This window comes from Hyperolius riggenbachi, chromosome 2 (assembly GCF_040937935.1).
Source record: "Hyperolius riggenbachi isolate aHypRig1 chromosome 2, aHypRig1.pri, whole genome shotgun sequence".
Lineage (NCBI taxonomy): Eukaryota > Metazoa > Chordata > Amphibia > Anura > Hyperoliidae > Hyperolius > Hyperolius riggenbachi.
The window spans coordinates 153900852-153919183 of NC_090647.1; the positions used below are offsets into that span (position 1 = coordinate 153900852).

Below are 18332 nucleotides of genomic sequence, written 5' to 3' on the forward strand. Positions count from 1 at the left end.
TGGTACCCAGGCATGCAATTGAGTAAACAATTATTTAATGCATCTGAAAGTGCATGAAAACTCAGTGAGTAAAATATAAAGAGCTTTAATCATGAAGAACCAATCTGGGCTGCATTTTACAAAAACCTAAAAAAAGGTGCAAATGTACAAGAAGTTGAACTATTTTTTGCCTTAGGCTCCTCATATTAACTGTATTTGCCAAAATTATTTTTCCAGTTAAAGCAGACCTGAACTCCGAACTTCCTCTCTGCTCTAAAAGATACGCAACAGCATAACCTTTAAAGAAAAATATTTCCTTGTTACAGCTTATAGAGCTCCTACAGAGATGCTGCAAAGTGGTTACTTTCCGGTAAGTGGGGAGCACAAAAAGGGTTAACCTCCTGTGTTTACAGATTAGCTTACAACTCGGCAGAAAACTGACAGCTCAGATTACACTAGCCGATTACTTGCTGAGAAAGCAGCATTAAACGGGCTGTTCTCTATAAACACACGGTGGATTTCTCTAGGTTTTCCTCGTCTCCTCTGAAAGAGTTCAGGTCCGCTTAAAAGGAAGTTTCCATTTTACCTACATACCCTTGTTTCAGACGTGGGGATATTTACACAGGTAAACACACACAAAAAAAAGGCATCGAGTAATTTATCATAATTCTGTGCATGAGAAGTAATGCAGACAAAGTATGAGAGACATGATTGGCTCACCGTTTGGTCCCTACTCTCTGATTAGGAGCAATATCTATGGTGTCAGTCAGAGAATCGTGGCGCACAGCAAGACCCAAGTCAGCAATAGCACATACTCCATTCTTCTTCACCAGGATATTTTTAGACTTAAGGTCCCTATGAGCAATTCCAGGCTTTCCTAAGAACAAAATACAAAACAACAGTTAAACTGTCCAACTTGGCGGAGTATATATCTCTAAAAAAAAGCTTAACAACAACTCCTGTTCTCGACTTACCCTGAGTTCCAACGATTTCCATATGCAGGTGAGCAAGGCCGCTGGCTGCTGAAAGGGCGAGCTTTATCATCCCCTCAATGGTAACGGTGTATCGGTTCAAATAGTCAAACAGTGATCCGTGCTCATGGTAATCCGAGACCAGCCACAGCTGCGTCCACGTTCCATTGTCTGCAAAATGTTAATCCAATAAACCATTTTACCAGCGGAATGGCTAAATTAATCTGCCTATTAAAGTGCTGAGAAGGCTCAAATTTCAGGAGAGTTACAAGTTCAGGACTGAAAATCACATAGCTTGTATTAAGGAATTAAATTACTATAAAACAATTTATTTCCAAAAACAACATCTGTGAAACAGCTTCAAACTTTCCATACAATGAACCAAAACATCAACCATAGGGTCTGATAAAAACCTCATGGTGTTGACTAGACACTAATAAAAATGTCTGAATTGCCACTTTGACCGACAGCAAGACTTTGAACAGCCAAATATTTTTCCTGCAAGTTTCAGGTTAGCAATAAATGTGATATCTAATCTCCAATGATTCTTGCAACATGTACAGTTTACTTCAAGTTAACAACAAATCCGATAGTCTGATGTCAGATTAGAGGCAGTACTCAGTCATTAAATTGAGACAAATTTGGCAGCATGTATTTTTGCAGATAATGGACTATCTAGGTGAAATACAGGATCCAAGCACTAATGTCTGGCACACACCATGCAATTTACTGTCAGATAGATGGGTCAAATCAATCATTTCTGACAAGTCCAATCTGATTTCTGATCTTTTTTTCTGATTGATTTTATATAGAAGGGATCAGAAAAATCGATCAAAAAATCGATTGGAGATCAGATTGGACTTGTCAGAAATCTGTTTTACCAGTCTGATAGTAAATTGCATGGGGTGTACCAGGCATAAGAATCTGCTGGAACCATCTTTCCTACTCTCCTGCAGAGGAGGGCATGGGAAGCCCCTGAACTACCTGGACAAGGAGTATCTTACTTTTTTTTCCCCTTCCACGTCAGGTTCACTTGAATGCCTATACAGGATGTAAGAGCTGACCGCAAGATGGATGGGGAGGGAAAGAAGGAATAGGAGGTGTATCACTGTAGCTAAAGAGGTGCAATTAGGAGTTGATGCTGGATTATGCAAACTTTTCATGCAAAGGTTTGCAGCTTAGAAAATGGAACTTAGCAAGTTCCACCTTGGTGCAATCTGATTGGTCTATGTTCTAGATCAGTGTTTCTCAACATTTTATTGGTATGTACCCCTTATAAAACCCTGTACTCACCAAGTACCCCCTGGCATAGTAAATATTATCACAAGTACCCCTTAACAAATACATATTTAATCATGGTACATGATAATTGGTTCTAAACAATTTCCAAGCATTTACTGTTGCTTTTAATTAGAAAAAAATACAAATTTGGTGTTTTATATAAGATTTATAATTTTCTAAAACTCTAAATTTGTTACTCTTGGTCAAGTATATCAAGCCTAAGTACCCCCTGGAACGTGTACCGCATGTTGAGAAACTAGGTTCTAGATTCATAAATTTGCAAAGTCATGCAACAATCCTGAATTGGTTTGAAAGAGTGACACTTTGTACAGGGCTTTACAAATTCATTCAGTGGATTAGCCGGATTCCTGCATAAGATCTGATATTTAGGGTCCGTTTCCACTACACGCAGATTGGATGCAGAAAAACTGACTCCAATGAATGCCTATGGGAAAATCTGCATCAGAAAAATCGCGTTTAGTGGAAACAGGCCCATAGGCTTTCATTGGAACCAGTTTTTCTGCATCCAATCTGCGTCTAGTGGAAACAGGCCCTTATTCTTCTGCCAGCAAGTGCAGGCAAAATATGAGGACTCGAGTCCAGGTTTTATCTACCAAGTAAATAAACAGGCTACTAGATGCCCATATATTGATTCATAATTCTGAAGGCATATGACCTGCCTAACAGTTCTTATAACATAAGTAAACTGTATTAACTGGAGTGGGGAAAAAAAAAAAAAGTAGAAACTATAGTAATACTCCACCTTTGTTATCTGCTGCAATAAAGCCCAAGATGTTTTCATGACGTAACATCACAGTCTGATAGATTTCAGCCTCTCTGAACCAAGATCTTTCCTCTCGAGAAGAAAAAATCTTGACAGCTACATCCCCTCCTCTCCACTTGCCACGCCAAACTTCACCAAAACGTCCCTTCCCAATGATCTCCTGGAGGACAATCGTCCTTGCTACAGTACGCTGCACAAAAAGTGGTAGTCCTTTTGAGAAAACAATGAAAACGTTAGAATGCAAATAAAGTAAACATCCTGTGAAAATATTAAAGTTTTTTTCGGCATATAAAATGCTCTGGACTATGAGACACCTAGGTTTAGAGGGCAAAAACCAGGGGGGAAAAATTATACTAAACCTGGTGCATCCATGGTCAAGGAGTGTAGATGTTCTCCCCCCATTAATGTGGCCCCCTTGTGCCTCATGTGTCACCAATGTGTCCTCCTTTGCTCCCCCCATGTGTCCCCCACTGAATAAATTAAAGCAGTGGCAGCACGGCTCACCTAAACCATTGGAGCCCACAACGATCAGAGACCTCTCCTATCACCACTATTCCCCTAGTGCCAGCTTCTACTGATCGCATCATCAGCAGAAGCTGGCACTAGGGGAGCAGTGAGGGAGAGGAGACACCTCTGATAGCTACGAGTTATGCTGGATTAGGTGAGCTGCGCTGCCACTGCTATCACTTATTCAGGGGGAACTGAGGGGGACACGGGGAGCAAAAGAGACATGGGGACAATACAGGAAGAGTCCACAACATGGTGGCGGTTTGCATCGCTGGGTGTTCTTAAAGAGAACCTGTACTGAGTAAAAATATTTAAAATAAACACATGAGGTAACTTCAAATGAACATTACATAGTTACCTTGCCATCAGTTCCTCTCAGAAGCTCACCATTTTCTTCTGACAATAATCCCTTCCAGTTCTGACAATATTTTGTCAGATCTGAAATATGTCAGTTGCTGTCAGTAAAATATCAGTTGCTGTCAGTTATAGCTGAGAGGAAAACTTATGTACCAGGTAATGTCCATGTTTCCCTATGGCTCAAGTGGGCGATGTTACAGTTTAACTGTGTGCTGACCAGAAAGCTGTTATGGGTAAAGCCCATTTTCAAAATGAGGACGGAAAATTCCCTTGATCACAGTGAACAAACAGGACGTGGGACAGGAGAAAGACACTGAGGAGTAGGCTACATGGAAGGTAAGTATGAATTGTGTATCCTTATTTTGACTTTAAATTTTCAGTTCAGGTTTTCTTTAAGTTGGGGACTCCCTCAATTTGGCATATACTTGGCAAAAAATACACAGTGTCCTTTTCTTCCATTTTTGGGGGAGAAAAAGAGTGTCTTATTTGCCGAAAAATATAGTAACTTGCACCATCATATAAAAAATAAACGAAAACCAAAATTTTCATTGAAAACATTTGTTGCAATAAATGATCTGAGCCTAAGCCGTCTATAGTTAGAGGAGTAAACTACACGGGCGGAAAGTATGATGTGTGTATGTTTATTTTTAATTTTAATTTCAGGTTTGCCTTAATAACCATCCTAGATATACCAGTTCTGGAACTTCACATACCTACATCATACATCAAAACAGACATGTATGCCAACACCACACCTAACCTTATGTCTAAACCAGGACTGGACAAATTCCAGGAGCCAGGTTGGCAAAGCGACTAAAAAATTGCACCTGGAGTCAAACTTGACTATCTACCGTAACAGCTGTTCGCGAAACTGGCTCCTTAACATTTTACTCGCGGATTGTAGAAAATGGATACTAAATTCTACATTAAATTTGTCCATCCCTGATCTAACTAGTCTCTTAAGCCCCATCTACACAATGGGACATTGAAGCGATCCGGCGGCTCGATTAGCCGCCGGATCGCCTCTTCCACGAGCCCGCCGCGTCCCCGCTCGCGCGCCGCATTCGATTCCCCGCTCGTGCCCGCTCGTCCCCGCCGGCGCCGCTTATCTCCCGCACGATTCCCTGCCATTTGTCCCCTCGCGGGGATCGAGCAGGGAATCGGCGGTGCGAAGATCCGTCCTGCCAGATCTTATCAATCGAGCCGCATCAGCGGCTCGATTGATAAGGAGCATCGCGGCCGCATCTACGCGTGGAGATGCGGCTTTACACTGAAAATATGCAAATCCAAGACATGGTTTTCCTTTTTAAAAATGACTGCTCAGATTTGCTACCACACATCTATACAAGATATTACAGTAATTTAAACATTACCAAAAATGCACAGAACGTTACCTGAGCCAGAACCTGAAGTGGACAGGTCATAGATTAAATCTGGAAGAGTTTTATCTTTAGCTAGGTACATTTCACATGAAGGATCCTCCAAGTCCAGCCTCTGCCGGTTGTGGTACACTCGCTGGTGACAGTGGAACAGGACGACTACAATAAGGATAACGCCAAGAAGAAATACTGGGCCTGCTATGACAGCTACAAGTTCAACTGGGCCCCAACTTGATGGAGGTGCTGTTATGTACCCTACAAAAGGAAAATAAAAACAAATATGAGCACACGTTACAGTCACATACACAAAATAACTGGGGGGAAAAAATCTACAGAAAGGTCAGAAGCTATAAGTTCACTATTGCCTACAAGTGTCTAAAATAAATCCAACAAAAAATTATACTGGTAGCATTTCCAACATTTAAACTTTAAGATCATGTGAAATAGCACTGCACACCACAGGTGCAAGGCAGTGCTCCACTGAGAATAGCCAGTCCCAGTAGTAACAAGAAATACAGTAAGTCAATGTCAAAGTAACCATTTATTGTAGGACGTATCGGATCACAGCACCTTGGTAACACACAGCTGACATGTTTTGGGCCTCACCTGTCCTTAGTCATAGCTGTTGTAGATAGGCAAAGCATCTCACTTAAAAAGGGTATGGCAATGTGGGCTGGCCTCCCATGGAAATGGGCAAAAAAAACAAGTTCACCCTCGAAAAAGGGGGAAAAAAAATCGGTAGAAGGAAGGTCCAATAGAATAGCCACGACCTGTACATGTGCATATTTTGACCCACAAAGTTGCTGATTATTTGGGAGCTGTACATCCCACAATCCCAATTTTTCAACACAAACAGGTGTCCTCCTGAGGGCAAAACCCATAGTGGCTGACATTGGCTCTCTGGGGGAACGCGGTAGTGATTGGAATGATTTCTTGTTACAGCCACCTGTAAAGCGTTCACCTGGTTATGTTAAAGGGGCACTATGGTTAAATTCTTTGTTTTTTAGTCACTGTAATATTTGTAGGTGTATGTGGAGCATAGTAAGTTACATGTAATGAGGCAGGTGACATTTTTTTTTACACCGACATACTGGTTGTTTACCTTTAGAGTCACGTCGGCAGATTTAGCTTACCGACGCGACTCAGAGCAATCCATTTAGTTGTAGGAGGCAGCTGTCCCTGCCGTTACTGGTTACCCCTCTGTGCTGCGCTATTTGGATTGTCCCTAATCTCAACCGCACAATCGTGCAGTTACAGAAATCCCCCATCCGCCGTAAAGAGCAGAATTTAACCTGCTAATTAGACTGGAGTACATCATCCCTCCTCGGTGGGACGCAACTGCCGTGAGGAGGAGCGCAGCATCACTGATGACGCTGCGCAGCAAGGACCCCTGAAATATAAATGTAACCATAGAAACGGACAACAATAGGTGTCCGTTTCATTACCAGCTTCGCTACAGGGGTCCTTGCTGCGCAGCGTCATCAGTGATGCTGCGCTCCTCCTCACACGGCAGGTAAACAAGCAGTATGTCGGTGTAAAAAAAAAAATGTCACCTGCCTCATTTCATGCAACTTACTATGCTCCACATACACCTACAAATATTACAGTGACTAAAAAACAAAGAATTTAACTATAGTGCCCCTTTAAGGATACCAAGCACCTTCTGGCCAGTGGAGGGGTTTGTGCATCAGGGTCAGAATACACATGGGTCACTATAGACATCAAGTCCCTTTATTACTGTATTCCCCATCATCTGGCTTTGGCTGCATTACAATACCATCCGGATAAGTATTCGGATTTCTCCTTCGACCTCTCATCTGTGCTTCCCATACACTTATTAGTCTACTTTATGGTATTGTCTAAGTCTAGAACCTGTCAGAACTAGGCAGAAGCAATGTCTTCCTAGCACCAAATGAAGGGCATAGAGCGGAGAAGGCTGCACATTCACTACCTCAGGGAACACGGCTTGGAACTATGAGAATAAAGGGCCAAGCATTAGTAGCCCTGTTATGCATTTTTAGGTTGAGATTTGGGTAGGATTCAACATTCACTGGCTGTGCCTGTACCCCACAAATTCCTAAAATTAAATATGTAAAGATAAACCTTTTGAAAGTCTGTTTACAAAAGGTACAACCATCAACAATCCCACAATAGTGCCCTTCAATGTGTGTCATCACAATGCCTTGCTGGCAACCGAAAAACGCTTGAAATGTGTATAACGGCTCTCTGGTTTGTTCTAAAGGGAAATCACTAATGACAAGTGCTTCGGGCAGTGAGATTTGTTTGGCCCTTTCATACATCAGGTTCTACTGTATGCATGCATGCAACAATGAGAGATCTGCCTTAGCAGCTACTGATCAAGTATAAAAAAAGAGTCTGCATTGAATGACCACTAGAGGGATAATGTGAACGATGCACACGTGAAGTATACAGTTACAAAAAGTACGTGTTAAGGCAGGTATACCATATTTGTGTGAAAGCATGGATGCGAGAGTCAATCAACATGTACCTGATATGTACTACCTTGCAGAATCAATACAGTCCAGATCTCTGCAGATATTTCATCTAATACCATCAAAACCACTGCCTAGACTAAAGGTAGTAATACATCTAGCGATGATGGGCAGATTCAAACAAGAGACAAATCTCTCTCTGATCGAATCTGATCTGATAGAGATCTGTTGGCTGCCCATACACTGCAGGCCGATTCTCGATCAATACATTTTATGCTGAAACGTCTAGTTGATGGCTGACGTCACACACGCACCCTCACTAGGCAACCATATGGGGCGCGTGTGTATGGAGCAAGGGGTGCGTCCGAGGCCAGCAGAGGACAAGTGGCGGCCACGGAGCAGTAACGTATAGCTTGCACTATGGGGGGGTGCTAATGGAACGGACATTAAACATTGGTGGGACAGCACCCTTTACATCAGGCAACTTGGCGGCCGATCGATCATCCGATTCGAGTATTATAATCAAATGAAAAATTGGTGCCGCCGAGTACATGGCCAACCGACAATGCGACCCATTTCGGGACGCATTAGTTGATCAGACATGTTGCAAGATAACGGTAATTGTGTGCAGTTTTGGGAGAATCAACGAATGCAACGAAACCCCGCCGCCCAGTACATGTTATACATTACCTGTCCACCGGCTCCGCTTGTCCCCCTGGATTTAGGTGCACTCCGCTCTACGCACACGTGCGCGCCTGCATAGACTGGAGCCGATTGACGTAAGTGACGGGACCCGGTCCCCGAAGCTGCAGGTGGCGGAGTTTTTGTGTAAGAGTAGGGTTATGTTTAGCTATAGTAAATTATATTTTATTATTATCAAAATGCTGTAGAATATCGCTAAGTTCAGCAATATTTTACTAGCGGCAATCCGCTGCACCCTTCATTCCAGGCGCCTTTTTTACAAGTATGCACTAGGCCACCTGTACTCGCGCTACATTTTCTACCTTCGATGACCCCAAACTATCATGTCAGATAAGGAAAATCTAGCAGGAGTAAGTAGTTTGTCAGGCTGTATATGAAACATTCTTATGTCAGAGCTGGTGAAATTCACCACATTCTCCACCTTGTGACAGAACATGGGAATGTCTGAAACTGCACATGGCACACAGACATTTCCTAAGGGGCTTTAACAAGTATGGAAAACATGTATTTCTGCCCAACAATTTATTGCATTCACTTCAAGTTTATAAGTCCTGATGGAAAAAATACAACACCAGAAATATACAAGTTCCAGGTATACAGATGTCATGAACCACGCCTTACTGACTGTTCCCACAGGCACATCGTGTCAGGTTTTATTGTAAGCAGAATTCTAGATCTCTTGTGAGCTACAGTATGTGCATTATTTCTAACAGTTTCTAATTCCATGCCAGTTACTGCTTTATGTAATTTTATAAAAGTAACGTGCTGTTAAGAGTCACTATCACTGCACACAGGACCACTTCACAGAAGCCGTACTTATACTCTGTATCAATAAATTAACAGAAGAGGAAAAACTCATTAGTGGAAATTCGCTTCTTACTATCCTGGCGAAAGTAAGAATGGAGTGAAGAGGTTTTCCTTCTCTTGAGAGATGGCGATCTTGCTTCTTGCTGAGCAAGTTGGAGCAGATGAGAAAGAATAGCATGCTGGTCCCCAAGTAAATATGGTAAGCCAAGGCTGATTGAATCTCAGAGGCACCGTAGCAAACACTCGGTACAAATTACAGCTACCACGAAAAGGTTCTACATTATCAATAGAAGCACAAACAAGACTGGCTCCTGATCTGTATAACTAAAGGGTAAAGGCCCATACACACGTCGGATTTTTGCGAATGACCCGTCATTTGAACGTTCCATCGTTCGCACGTCAAATCCGACTCGTGTACAGACTATCGTTCGGGTGATAAGATTGAAAACCAGTCTTATCACCCGGACAATAGTCTGTACACACGCCGGATTTGACGTGCGAACGACAGAACGTTCAAACGACGAGTCGTTCGCAAAAATCCGACGGGTGTATGGGCCTTTACTGTAACTCTATATGCTAATCTGCTTTGTTGTTAAAGTCTGCGACTATCATGATCTACAGACAGCACAAGACACTGTCACTTTTTATGCACGGTCACTATGTATTTGTGTGGGATCCCCAACGAAGCCTCTGAGCCGAAACATGCTAGATATACATAAAAAAAAATGTTAAATAGCTGGCAAGGGTATTTATGCGTATCGTGTATGTGTAAGGGCGCATCTAGAAGTCACTGACAGTGGTGTGGGCTGACAAGTGTCAACATTTCAGGTCTCAGGAATTACAGAGATGGCAGCCAGTTTCTGTGAGGCACCTGCACTTATTTTACACTGACATGATTGGGAAAATGCCCCCGACTCAGATAGTGGTGTGTTACATACCTGCATACCCCCTTATGCAATGTATTTCACCCTTATGTTTATTTATCTGGCTACTTTGGTTTTAAGAGTGAATAAAGGGATATATTTTAGGGGGTAAAAATTGTTAAACAATCAAGCGCTTTATCTGTTAAATTTTGAGTGCCTTTATTGTGCTTTAACAAAAATTGTGTTAAATTATTCCTAAACTGAGAGGGATCTGGTGGCTGCAATTTTTGTTAACTTCTAAATAATGCCAGTTGCCTGGTAGACCTGATGATCTCTTTGGCTGTAGTAGTGTCTGAATAACACACCTGAAACAAGCATGTCAGACAATGCAGCCAGACTTTAGTCAGAAACACATGATCACATGCTTGTTCAAAGACTATGGATACGCATATTAGAGTGCGCACTATTAGGGCAAATAGGACTTTTATATAAATATCCATGTTGCTGACAAGCACATGCACCACAGGAGCAGGCACATCTACATTTTAACCCTTCAATACATGGCATTAAATGGAACCTTAACTGAGAGGGATATGGATGTTTCCTTTTAAACAATACCAGTTGCTTGGCAGCCCTGCTGATCTAATTGGCTGCATTAGTGGCTGAATCACACCCTGAAACAAGCATGCCGCTAATCCAGTCAGACTTCAGTCAGAGCACCTGATCTGCATGCTTGTTCTGGGTCTATGGCTAAAAGTATTAGAGGAAGAGCATCAGCAGGCTAGCCAGGCAATCTGCATTGTCAGCATCCATATTCCTCTCACATTAGATGTGCTTTAATTACAATTTCACCTCTCCCACCCCTCTCTACCCTATTACTCAACCCTCTCCAAATTTTACAAGGATTTAGATATACAAATATCACCACATTGTGGTAGAAGAAAAGGGTTCTTTAACTAGCCATACAGATGTGGTTTGCGGCCTGTTCTGACAAACCCATTGGATTGGAATTTGGATAGTGGTCAATTCCCACCATATAGGCCAAACTCAAGCATTGATCACACTGTAAGCCTTGTATTGCTCGATACAGTCCAACACTATAGGACTGTCCATCCCCCGCCACGCCTGCCCCCCTAGCATGGAGATTTTACATGTTTGATCTGACTTTTCATCCATAAACTGCATAAAATCAATAACAAGTCAAACATTTGGATATGTTGGCCAACAGATTATTGGTGGATTTGATCAAAGTGATAGAATCAGCCAGGAATCTGAAAAGTCTATTTGTCTATGGCCAGCTTTAGTGTGTGTGACAATCTGTGAGATGAAGCATGTGCTTGAATTTAAATGATACTTTAGCCCTAATCTAAATTTAAAAAGGATGCCCTATGTGTGTGTGGGGAGGTGTGCATAGGCTTACCGCACCGCCTATAGTCCTGCATCTTCTATGGTTCTCCAGCTGTGCCTCCCGTTCCTCAATTCCTGGTCGGCACCCTTTGACCTGGTCATACTGTGCTGCGCATGCACAGTATGTCCAGTTGGGCTGCCTGTAACTGCTCTTGCTGGTGGAGCGCACGCATGACAGCATGAGGATGTACCCGGTGAGTGCCATCACAGGAAGCCCAATAGGACATACTGCACAGCACAGTATATCCAGGTCAAAGGGTGCCGACCACACCGACAAGAAAATGAGGAAAGGGTGGCACAGCAGGCGAACCATAGAGGACGCCAGGCCACAGGATGTGGGGTAAGCCTATGCGCACCTCCCCAAACACACCCAGGGCATCATTTTTAAATTTAGATTAGAGCTAAGGAATCCTTTAAGGGCTCGTTTCCACTAGTGCGGCGTGCGTCTCGTAGACGCACGCCGGCACTAAGTGGGTGGGCGGGATCGCAGGCGGATCCCATGAGCCGTGCCATGCACGGCTATGGGATTCGCAGCCACCGCCGCGAATTCTGCAGGGGGTTCCGGCCGAATCGCTCCCGCAAGCGATTCGGCCGCGGCGTCGGTATCTCCTATGGCAGAGTTTCCCTGTGCGATTCATGTGCGGGGAAACTCTGCGGAATCGCGGCGGAAACCGCGACAGTGGAAACGGGCCCTAACTGCTTGCCGACCATGCAACGCCAATGGGCATGAACATAGCGGAAGCCCCAGGACTGCCTAACGCCAATTAGCGTCAAGTCCTGGGGTGGTGTTTTGCAGGAGATTGTGTGCGCATCTCCGCTTGAATGACGGAGCTTCGACCCGTCATCAGTCTCCCAGCGGCGATCGCCACTATGAGACTGTTAGACAGCAAAACTGCCGTCTATTGACTGCACAGTGCTGCGATGGGAGGACGGCGTGGGACTCGCATGTGTTTATGGGCCGGGAGGAAGCCTCAGGTAAGTATCAAATCTTTAGTTTTCATGCTTTCTGGTTTACTTTAGGTTTTATAAACATTTTGTCACAAATTTCTGCAATTTTGCTAGTTAGATATGGTGGTTTATATGCAAGCTCCTTTATACCCCATAAAGACACATGCATTGTTTCTCCTTTCTATGACATTTCCTTACAGCCAAAGGGAAAATCGTAACTGAGGAATTTCCTATGAATAAGCATGAATAAAGCCTGTGGGTCTAATGGTGACCATATATGGACTGATGCACAGCTGACGAGCTCTGGAAGATACAGCGATCAAGAGTTTAACAAGTATGATAATGGTGCAGAAATGCAGAATCAGCCTCTAATGTTTAGAGGTTTTTGTCTAGCAGGTACGGGGCCACAGGGAGACCAATTTTAAAAAGGTACTGACTGTACATACTGGTAATTTATAGGTGGACTTGCTCAGTTCATGTCAGCTACACTAACAAGACCAAATATGTAAATTCATTAGTCTTACAGCAAAACAGTGCAGTGACATGATACTTTATACACATACCCGTTGGCACCAGAAGGTCCTTGTTGTTGCAGAAGTCAGTATAGCAGCATTCAGTGTTGCGGATGTCCTCTGAGCTCAGGCAGTAGAAGGGCTTTCCTGCAGGTACAAGTTCACTCTTAGAAATGCACGCTCGCATCTGATGCTTCTCTCCATCGATTTTGGCGATTGAGGCCATACAAGCTCCATCTGTCTCACATGTGAAGTTGGTACTGATGCAGCTAGAGCACAGACATCGAAGTGCTGAAGAAATAATAAAAGCTAGAGTTATACATGAATTCCAGGCATGGTGTTTTTTCCAAGCAATAAAAGTATCAAAACAGCCAATTTTTACTGTGCATGTACAAAAAAAAAAAAAAAAAAAAAAAAAAAAAGCTGTAAGGGAAGCATACGTTGAATTATTCTCAACCAACCATTTTGTATTATTACCAATCTGGCTGTAACAGAGTTAAAAGGAACCTGAGGTGTGAGACATACGGAAGCTGCCATATTTATTTCCTTGTAAACAATACCAGTTGCCTGGCAGTCCTGTTGATCTTTCTGGTCAGTAGGGTCTGAACCACATACCTGAAACAAGCATGCAGCTAATCTTGTCAGATTGGTCAGACATCTGATCTGCATGTTTGTTCAGGGTTTATGGCTAACTATTAGAGGCAGAGGATCAGCAAGACAGCCAGGCAATGTGAATTATTTGAAAGTAAATAAACAGGTCAGCCTTCATATCACTCTCAACTACTACTTACCAGTATAGTCAAATTATCAAGTTCTTGGTAGAAGAGATATGGTATACATTGATAGGGAGGTTTTCATGCTGATAGACCACGAATCTGCCTCGTCACCAGTAGTATTGTACAGCTGAGGCACAGGAAGCACTTTTTGTTTCACTGAGTGAAACTAATCAGGGGGTAGGGTGGAATCTCCATAGAATAGAATATTAGTCCCAGATGTAAGACCAGAAACCCACTAGGAGCGCACAAAATAAATGCCTCCTGATTTAAAGTGAACATCCGGACTAAAAATCGACTCAGCAGCACTGAAAAGGCCTGGTGTTTCTTTAACAGTTTCACAGCATCAGAACTTTGTTTCTCTTATACAAACCTCATTTTTAGCTGCACAGAAGAAAACTGCCCGGGCTTTTTTCCCCTGATGCTGTGCAAAGCATGATGGGATTTCTGATTTTGTTGTTCTCTTTCTGCTGTTTTGGTGCAATTTTTTTTTTTTTACATTCTGAATTTGACATTTGAAGCCTAGCGTGTGCAGCTGGGAGGGGTAATCAGGACACAGGATAGTTGGAACTGTGTCTCCTGCTCCTTGTCACCTCCTTTCAACCAAAAAGATGGCTGCCCCCATGACAAAGATGGCAGCCCCCATGAATCACAAACATTTGCCTGTTCTTTTAAAACAGGGTGGGTAAGAGATTATATTACCTATCTATTCTAATTAACATAACTAATGTAACTTGATGACAGTATGTTTGTTTAGGCCGAAGTTCCCCTTTAAAGGAACACTGTATTGAGAAGGATATGAAGGCTGTTTGCCCCACCCTCCTTTTAAAGGCTACCAGAGGTGGCATGTGACATGCGGAGATAGACGTGTATGTAGTGCCTAGCACACAAATAACTATGCTCGGTTCCTTTTTGTCTTTCTCTGCCTGAAAGAGTTAAAGAGGATCTGTAATTAAAAATAATAACGCTGGGGAATACTTACCTCGTGAGGCGAAAGACTCTGGATCTTAACGAGGCTTCCCCCGTTCTTCTCCGTCCCTCCGTTAGCCTACCCAGGTCCCCCAAAGTGTGGCGAGGTAAATATTTACCTACCGCGATCCTGTGCAGATGCACTAGCCGGCCTTCCTTCGGGGTTAAGGCGGAAATAGCCGAACCCGATCGATCCACTACTGCGCAGGCGCCAGTCCTTTTGTGCCTGCACGGTAGAGCGGATACAATCGGGTTAAGCTATTTCTGCCTAGCCTGAATGAAGAGCCGCTACTGCGCCTGATCCCAGAGAGGTGAATAAATCAAGACTTGTGACTATTGCAGGAGGATTAGGGGGAGCCAGCGCTGCATTCCCTGCAGCTACAGAGATGGGGGAAGCCTCACTGGGAGGCAAGTATCCCCCAGAAGTTTTTTTAAAACATTTTATACATCAGGTATGTAAGTGGCAGTTCCTGTCTGAGTCAGGACCGGATCAGACTACAGTGTGGCTCACACTGATAAGAAATTACAACTATAAAACACATAGAAGAAAATGCATCCGAGAGCAGGAAAGAGATAAAAGGGAACAATAGTTCATAGATTTTCACTATGGCATACTTCAATGAATGTGTCATTGAGCAAAAACAATAAAACAGTAAAAACTTAAATTAAAAAAAAAAAGATTTAAATATAAAATAAAACTGGAATATCTTAAAAAGTCATTTTTAGGAAAAGGATGATAGATACAATTGTTTTTTTCATCAGTCTATTTTCTCTTCGGGTGTCCTTTAAGCTATGCCAATTTCTAGGTGTCCTGCTGATCCCGTGTCTGTTTTCCACTAGGATTTGCGATTGCCAGTTCCTAGTTATGGAGTGATCTGACAGGTGTCACGGTGCGATTACAGTTAACATGGGCACAAAACACACGAAAAATGCAAAAGGACTGATGTTTGCAATCAGGTAAAATTGCATGACACTAATGGAAACTTACTGTTACTGCATGATTTCTATTCCTATCAAACACACTTGACCCCAGATCGGCTGCCTCAGCCAAGACCCATCTAGAGCAGGGGTGTCCAACTCAAATACATAGTGGGCTGAAACTGAGAACTGGGACCAAGTCATGGGCAAACCTTAATATCTAATGGCCACCTTCCAGCTTTATACAGTTCCCTGATCTGTAATAGGCCCCCTGACTCCCCTATACAGTTCCCTGGTGTCTAGTGGTCCTTCCAACAGTTCCTTGGTAACTAATGCACCGCCACACCCCTAAACAGTTCCCTGGTGGGTATCTAGTAACCCCCTCCCTCTCTTATACAGTTCCCTGGTGTCTAGTGCTTTCCCCCTCCCCCTCCTACATGCCTTCCCTAGTGATCTAGAGTGGGCCAAAGATAATGCAAAGTGGAGAAAACACTTGCGGCCAAATTGGATGGCTCTGCGGGCCAGATTTTGCCAGTGGGTCACAGCTTGACATGTAGAATTTAGAGTGTGTACAAGGCAAAACACCACACATTCCCACTGTTGACTACTGTTTTTTTTTTAATCAAGCAAAGTGGAAACAATTAAAGTAAACTGACTAAACGTGGAGAAGTATTGTGGTGGATAGAGAAGGTCTCTGCACTTGCATCTGCAGACTACATCTCTCGACATGCATGCAGGAACGCTGAGAAAATGAGACACTGTGCGGACTCTCTGAGGGGAACATGGCGATCTCCATACGGACAAGAGGCCACAGGAGGGGACACCCGAGTAAATAAGTAATGTGGCTCACCCCATCCCCCCATATGCTCCCCAGCACCATCACTAGTACATTGAATTTAGTGGTAAGGGTTAAAACTGTATTTTTGTGGCATTTGGCAGCAATTCTGTAAAGCGTTAGCAATAGCATATGTGGTCAGTAGAAGAGCCAGGCACCTTCCCAGAGGTGCCTGGCTCTTCTACTGACTACATATGCTATTGCTCCGTTGTTATTGCCTGATGAATCGGGATCAAACCTGCGAAACGCGTTGCATATTTGGAGTTCATAAATAAAATATATTGACTGTCATTACTACAGTCGTGTGTCTACTTGGAGGAGGCAAGTCCACCACTACCTCCTCTATTTACCAAGAATTTGGTTTTTAAGCTCAATTAGCTTCCTTTTATCCTTTTGGTGCCTCTGTTCTCCTGCATAGCATTGAGTCCACCCTGGGTGGAGGGTTGAACCCCCTTTTTTCTCATCTACAGAGAGCAACTTCTTATTCCTGAGTGGGGTCAGGAAAATCTCCCCACCTGCCTTTACAGTGGTTGCCTAATGGTAACCCTGGTTTGTGAGTATTAATATTTACTCTATCTAGTAACCATTTACCAGTACATATTACACTATTGGGGCTCTTGGTGTTCCTTGTTTTTTATCAAGTAATGTTATGTTTTCTTTTACTGATGCACCTGCAACACAGAAACCAACTACATGGTCTGACTGGAACTTTTCTAACTTTTGTGTTGCTTTGAAACACATCAAAACCTTGACACACGCTGCTAACTGGCAATAAAGCTAGAAAGACTCACCTTTCCAGCTGGGTTTTTGATTTAGCTACTTCAAAGTTAAACTCTTTTAATTGGGTGTTTCCATAACTTTGTTCACCCTGTATGCTAAAAAGCATGTCAGTGCTGCAGGGACGAGTTCAGGGACTTCTCCTTTAGTAGCAGCAAGAACATCTCTGCTACTACCTGTTTAACAGCACGATTAATCAAGTAATGCCTGTTTTCTTTTCTTTTATAAAAAGATTTCGCAACGCGTTTATTATTGCGCAAAATAATTGCATAATACTGAGTCATTAGAAAGCTTGACGGGAAGAAGCAGAACCAGTTTTCCCATTAATGGGAACAAACACTCCTCAAAGTCAAAAGGATACGAATGAGGTTACGGCAGCCTTTCCTACAGTGACAGTTTTACCTCACTGTTGTGCAGATCACCACTGCACAGGATTAGTGCCAGCAAGAACCTAGCTCCCCTCTATTTTTCAATGCATAGTATAGAAACATTTGCTTTAATTAGCAATGTACAAAGCTGTGTGTACTGCACTCTGGCACATTTTACAATAACTATACTGAAAGGATGGAGTCCTGTAGTAGCAACAGTGCACTTTTTATCAGGGCTGTGGAGTCGGAGTCGTGGAGTCGGGCAATTTTGGGTGCCTGGAGTCGGAGTCGGGAAAAAATGCACCGACTCCGACTACTAATGAATTTGTAACTGTAATTAAAATAGAAAATATGATAAAATGTTCTATTTCTCAGATAATAGTCATTAAAAATAATGTATATATACAGTATATATACAGTAATAGCTGTGCTTAGTCCACAAAAATGAAATAAACCAATCAAAATTAGTTACTTGTGCTGCTTCAATAAAGCAGTCCCCGTATTTTTAAGGTCAGATATACATATCTGATTGTGACTGTATATATGATGTGTACACAGGAATCTCTAATATATACTAAATAACATCTATGCTGTAAGAATAAAGCCTGATGTGTAGCTGTGTCACTAATAGAGATGGTCAACGAGATGGAAATAATTCTGCATTGATGCTGATTTATGCAAATGTATGCACTCCCTTTGCTGATGAAATCAAATAATGTGATATGTTATTAAAATTTAGTTT

At 42.8% G+C, this 18332-nt stretch overlaps 1 protein-coding gene across 1 annotated transcript in view; it reads right to left on the reverse strand.

Annotated features, from left to right (window-relative positions):
* The window catches only part of ACVR1B (activin A receptor type 1B), a 76239-nt gene that overhangs the window by 14411 nt on the left and 43496 nt on the right, over window positions 1-18332 (reverse strand). Inside the window, exons 2-6 of the mRNA XM_068267724.1 lie at window positions 13002-13241; window positions 5274-5513; window positions 2995-3225; window positions 954-1121; window positions 700-856 (exon numbers count right to left, since the gene is read on the reverse strand). Coding sequence (XP_068123825.1) covers window positions 700-856; window positions 954-1121; window positions 2995-3225; window positions 5274-5513; window positions 13002-13241 — 1036 coding nt within the window. The remainder of the gene's footprint in view (window positions 1-699; window positions 857-953; window positions 1122-2994; window positions 3226-5273; window positions 5514-13001; window positions 13242-18332) is intronic.